Below are 6475 nucleotides of genomic sequence, written 5' to 3'. Positions count from 1 at the left end.
GAGCGAATGTAAAGATACCTCAGATTGACGAAACATTTGACTCAGAACTTTGATAATGTAGAATTTGTATAGATCCCTAGAAGCCAGAACATGGTAGCAGATGAAGTTGTGAAGCTAGCCTCGTCGGAAGAAGGAGTGGCGAGCATGGGCCTGATGAAGAAGGTCTAGAAACGCCCCAGCATTGAGGAGATCTCCACTTTCGCAATCCAAAGCACAGGAAGCTGGATGACACCAATCATATCCTTTCTTCAAGATGGGCACCTCCCTCAAGATGTCAAGGAAGTCAGAAAGATTAAGAAGAGAGCAGCCACATTCACGATTCTTAACGACACACTATACAAGAAAGGCTTTTTCATGCCTTACCTGAAGTGTGTTGACAAAGAAGAAGCCAAATATATTCTAAAAGAGATCCATAAAGGAGTTTGCAGAGACCATGCAGGCCCCAGATCGCTGGTAAGTAAAATTATCAGAACAAGTTATTTCTAGCCCACAATGCAGATAGATGCAAGGGAGGTCGTCAAGAGGTGTGACAAGTGCCAAAGGTTTGGGAACGTCCAATGCCTTCCAGCGGAAAGACTGACGATAATATCTTCCTCCTGGCCCTTTGCACAATGGGGAATCGATATCGTCGGCTCACTACCTCAAGGTAAAGGACAGGTAAAATTCCTTTTAATTGCCATTGATTATTTCACAAAGTGGGTCGAAGCAGAGGCGCTAGCAACCATCACTGAAGCTAGGATCCAGAATTTTGTGTGGATAAACATAATCTGCAGGTTCAGGATTCCACAAACGATTATATTAGATAATGGGCGATAGTTCAATAGTCAAAACTTCAGGGATTTCTGTTCAGGCCTAGGGATCAAGAACCAGTTCTCATCCCTAGGACATCCACATGCAAATGGACAGATAGAGGTAACGAATCGGACACTGCTCAAGATAATCAAGGCCAAGTTAGACGATGCAAAAGGTGCCTGGTCGGAAGAATTGTCCAGCGTCTTGTGGGCCTACAAGACCATGGCAAGAACCTCGATAGGAGAAACCCCCTTCCGACTCACCTACGGTACTGAGGCAATGATCCCGGTTGAGGTAGGAATAACCAACACCAAGTGAGAAATGTTCCATGAGAAAGATAATGATGACCAGCTACAAATCAACCTAGATCGCTTAAACGAAGTGAGAGAGAAAACCTTTGACAAGATGACAAAGTACCAACAGAAGATAGCTGAGTATTACAACAAAATGGTGAAGCTCAGACTACTCGACATAGGAGACCTCAACCTGCGCAAGGTCACCCCTGCAACCAGAGACCCTACCCAAGGAAAACTCAGCCCCACATGGGAAGGACCCTACCGGGTCATCAATTACTCTCGGCAAGGTAACTATCACCTGGAAACCATGAATGGGCAGAGGCTTCCACGACCATGGAACATTGAGCACTTGAAGAAATACCACTAATAGATGTAATAGACACTTTTATTCATTCTTGAAAGAAATAAAATGGACTATTTAGCCAATATTTTAGTGCAAGCATATCCAAAAAAAAAAAGGCTAAGTAACAAGATTCTGTCTTGACGAATGTAAATTATTGACGAAGCCATAAGCATGACAAGATCTCTTAAATGGGTGTAAGTCACAAAAATTTTGGCAAAGTAACAAGATTCCGCCTTGACGAATGTAAGTTACTGACGAAGCCACAAACATGACAAGATCCCTTAATGGGTGTAAGTCACAAAAATTTTAGCTAAGTAACAAGATTCTGCCCAAACGGATGTAAGTTTATAACGAAGCCAAAAGAATGACAAGATCCTAAAAGGGTGTAAGTCACAAAAACCAAAAATGGCCAAGTAACAAGATTCTGCCCAGACAGATGTAAGTTACTGACGAAGCCAAAAGAATGACAAAATCCCTAAAAGGGTGTAAGTCACAAAATCCAAAAATGGCCAAGTAACAAGATTCCGCCCAGACGGATGTAAGTTACTGACGAGGCTAAAAACGAGACAAGAATCTTGCAAAAAAAAAAAAAAAAAAGAACCTTGCAACAAACCAGAACAAAGCTCAAGCTGAATCTGAGCTCCCAACCAATTCACCAAAACCCTCGACGAGATCCCTTGAAGAGGTGCGAATTGCAGAAAATCAACTAAGTAGCAGAACCTGCGCAGACGAGAAGCAAATCGCTGACGAAGAAAAAGGAAAGTGACAACTAAAAATTTTATTAAGTACAAAGCGTAGACGGATATAAGACACAATAAGCATATCACGAGCCAATAAGTGTGCAATCACAAATGCAAGTAAGTACGCAGCCATAAATTTAATTAAAGCCCAAAAACAACGAGCAGTTACCATTGTTTTTACATCTAAAGGCCCATAAACACTAGGCTAAAAATATTGTTCTCAAGACAGATTAAAAGGAAATTGTTTTGAAATTAGATTTACAAAGGCCCAAAACATAATGGGCACCTAAAGAAAAAAGAGAGAAGAAAATTTTCATAAGTGTTAGGTTCAGGCGTCAGCAGCAACATCGTCACTAGCAGGGGCATTCTCGGGGGCGTCAGTCTCAGTGGCTGAAGACTGGGCAACCTTGTCAGCAGCCATCTCCTTGTCTACCTCCTCCAAGTCCAATTTCTCCAAGTCTACTCCAGAAGGGTGCTTGATGAAGTATCTCCTCAAAAGCTCGAACCCCTTGAAGTACCAGCTGAAGAGCACAATGTTGTACTCCTCAGTTTGCTGGAAGCCTTCGACGGCCTTGGCAGTAATGCCTTTGATCTTCTCCCTGGCAGCCACAAGTTGCTCGTCTTTCTCCAAAGTCAACTGCCGCTCAGTTCTAAGCTCGTCAGTCAAGGTCTTGACCTTTTCCTTGGCTAGGTTAGCTTCATTCATGGCAGCTATCAGATCTTTCTTCAGTTTCGAATTGTTTAACTCCAAGGTCGTCACATGGGACAATGAAAACTCGACCTTGGCCTCCTAAGCCAAGTACTCCGAGGTGAGGTGGAGACTCTCTCCCAACATCTAAGAAGAAGAAGGAAAAAAAAAAAAAAAAAAAAAAAAAAAAAGAGAGAGAGAGAGAGAGAGACGAGCGAAGGATATAAATTTGCACAGGTACCTGGACGAGCTTATGAAGATGACGCCCCACAACCTCGTTGGCAGGCACCCCCGAGAATACTTTCAGGTTGTCAAAACTAAAGAAATTCTGAGCACGCTCCAAGGCAACCCCAGCATCGTCCCAGACGCTGGAAGATCGGGAGTCAACCTTCTCTTTTTGCTTATCCCCAGTCCTTGGCCTCTTATGCCGGGGAGTAAGCTCCTCTACCGAGGGGTTGGTGATGCTATTCCCACCGTCCCAATAGTTGGAGTGAATGGAAGCGCTGAAGAAATGGGGGCCCCCCTCTCCATTACACGGATGGCCTTAGCCCCAATGGCAGACAAGGGCTCATCCTTCTTGCCCCTCATCCGGGTATACATGTCCTTGTTAAACTTTGTCGTCATTTCTGCAAGAGGAAAACACTTGTTAATATATATCCAAGTGTATGCAAGAGAGTTAATACTAACGAACCTAACACTTACTCTTTTTTCCTTCAATATCGATGTTGCGCGGGACGTAGGGAGATGGGTCCGGGCCTAGGCAATAGAAGGCAAGGGTCCGCGGATCTACAAGATTCTCCCAACTTTCAATCGTCTTGGCGTACTCTATTGCCTTCTCAACACGCTCCTGGTACTTGCTTTTGAGCTTAGGTCGTCTTTTAACTGTACTAAGTAACGGCAAAAAGGGTTAGTGACGACCATATAAACAGAACTTAGGTGCGTCATTATTTCTCATCGTTAGAGGGGGTTTCAAAGTCGTCCCCAGACAGGAAAAAGAAATGGGATTTCCAATACCTGAAGGACAAAGATAAACCCCTGACAATCCTAGCTCTCTTCACCCAAGGTACTAACTCGTAACATCCATATTATTTTAACTCTTTCAAACGATAAAGATAGACGAGTTCACCTACCTTAATCATGTCCCCATTAGTGGCCAACCATATTTCCATACAGTTGACCACTATCCTCCATGAATTGGGCATAAGCTGCCCGGGAGCAATACTAAAGTGGCCTAAAAGCTCCATCACAAACGGATGGATGGGGAGCCTAAGCCCACAAGTGAAGGCAACCTCGTAAAAGCATACCTCACCAAGGAAGAAGTGGCAAGCCCGATCCTCACCATTGGGCCGACGAACACGAACCCCTTTGGAAATTGAAACCTATCTTTAAATCTACCCACGGTGTCAGCATCCAGCCCACACACCTCCTCGAGGGCATGAAAAGCCCTAACCGCTCGAGGGGTAGAGATGGCTGTATCTCCTTCCACTGGGTCGTCACTAGACGACAACCCAATCTCGAGCTCACTGCATCTCACCTTTGACATCCTCTTCGTCTCACCCTTAAACCAAGCAATCGTTTGGCTAAGTATAGGGGATAGCTCTCCTAAGGCCGCACTCAACCCACAACCTGCGAAAACAAAATCCCCAACTAAGGGAAGAAAGTCACCAGAAACACCTAAAGCAGCCCCTAAGCGAGCAAAAAAGAAAGAGACCGAGGGGCAAGCTACCCTAACCTCAGAGTCACTGACCATGAAAAACTAAGAAGGAGATAAATCTTAAAAGCCCCAAAAGACAAAAACAACCACAGCAAAGGAAAGGGAAAGGAAAAATCATAAACTTATAACAGATTATGAAGAAAAATGAAATAGAGGAAGAGGAAGAGAGGAACATACCTTGAAAAGAGGCAGCTCAATTGGAGAAAAATTCAAAGGATATCGCCGGAACAAGGTTGGAATAGTTGCAAGAGTAAATGGAAAAGAAGAAACTCAGAGCAATGATTAAAGAAATTGGGAAAAGTGAAGGAAAGGAAAGTTTAAAAACTAAGGCCTAAAAAAACTGAAAAACAGTGGGAAACCCAAGGGTCATGCAATTAACTCCATCGATCAGCACACACCACATGGCCACGACGCGTGTGGCGCCACCACTATGCATTTAATTCGGAGCGAAACCCCAAGAGTCATGGACAGCTCAGGAAAACCTTTCATCTTCCATAGAACTTGGGGGGCAACTGATAAGATTGACGAGATCACCACTCCTAGACAAAGCCACTGAGAATGACGAAGTCATCTTGACAGACGGAGCAACCAAGCATCACTGACGAGGATATGGAAGTCATTCAATATAGTCAATAAATGACTCGGGCAATTACAAAGCCAGCTACACAGGCCGTTGGGAGCCCATTAAAGCCCACATTACAGAGAATAAGGCGTTACCCACAAGAGCATTAAAACCACAATAATAGCCCCAACGGCTAGAAGCAATGAGAATATGTATATATAGCCCTCAAAACCTCCAATAGAAGGTACATACACACTTATGAAACATACCTAGTTATTCTTACATTCTATTATCATAAACTCTTTGTACTGACTTTGGCATCGGAGGCGTTGTGGTAGGCACCACACCGATGACCATCTTAAGGGATTGTTACTTCCATTGTGATGCAGGCGAACATCCGGCTCCATCTGGCCGAATTCACTATGATTACCGAATTTGTGCTTCATCACACTACTATGAATATTCAATAGACATATTATTTTACTCTCAAAATATAAATTAATTGTAAAAAAATCCTTAAAATATATTTGGCTATTACTATTTGTAGATAATTGTTTTTATTTTATTTTATATTAGGCTATATACATACACACACAACAATGGGTTTGTTCTAACATATAGTTTAGAATAGTAAGATACAACCATAAGGAGCTTTCCATTGTGGGCGTAGCTAAGTAGTTAGGTTAACCCCCCCTTCCCTCCCCTGGCGGGGCGCTGCTTCTCTTGTTTTCATTCTCCTACAACTGTTCAGAGCTTTCCATTGCTCTCATTTAGCTACATTGTCGCCATCCTCAAACCTATGCTTCCAATGATTTTTATCTTGCGCATGCTATTCTCGAGTCACTGTTTCTCTGATTATGTTCCACAAGCCACACACACATATATGTGTGTGTGTGTGTGTATGGGGTCATCCTTTGGCCATTGTAGTTACTCTCTGGCCACGGGTGCAATGGTTCTCAAGTATGTTCCTCAAGCCACAAATGTATGTGGTCACTGCTAGCATTTCTGCATGTTTTCATTCCACATCGTACACAAATCCAATTCATTCTACATTCAATCTAGTCATTGATGGTCACGGCTCATTCATGAGCTTACATTTCAAACTCAATTCATTTTTAAGCTTGCATATTAAGTTTAAAAGGGGATTTTTAGGATATTACTGTAGTCTGTCCATGTGTAGATAACAGTTTTGCAGAGTATCGTAGGCTACCGATATTTTGTAGTAATTTTAGCATAATTATACAAGTCTAATAAATTTCTATACATATACTCATTGTAACATATAGCTTGGAATAGTATTTTATTTGGGGCTTTTATTCCGAGAGTAGGTCATCATTTCA

General features: G+C 42.7%; 1 protein-coding gene across 1 annotated transcript; it reads left to right on the top strand.

Moving 5' to 3' along the window:
• Positions 1-225: 225 nt before the first annotated feature.
• Positions 226-1110, top strand: LOC115967558. Its single transcript, XM_031086680.1, has 3 exons — positions 226-453; positions 499-646; positions 851-1110. Exons 1-3 carry the CDS (start codon positions 226-228, stop codon positions 1108-1110), a joined length of 636 nt encoding a protein of 211 aa, XP_030942540.1.
• Positions 1111-6475: the final 5365 nt, after the last annotated feature.

The sequence above is a fragment of the Quercus lobata genome, chromosome 2 (assembly GCF_001633185.2).
Source record: "Quercus lobata isolate SW786 chromosome 2, ValleyOak3.0 Primary Assembly, whole genome shotgun sequence".
NCBI lineage: Eukaryota > Viridiplantae > Streptophyta > Magnoliopsida > Fagales > Fagaceae > Quercus > Quercus lobata.
The sequence above is the reverse complement of the archived record's forward strand: the minus strand, read 5'-3'. Positions and strand labels throughout refer to the sequence as shown.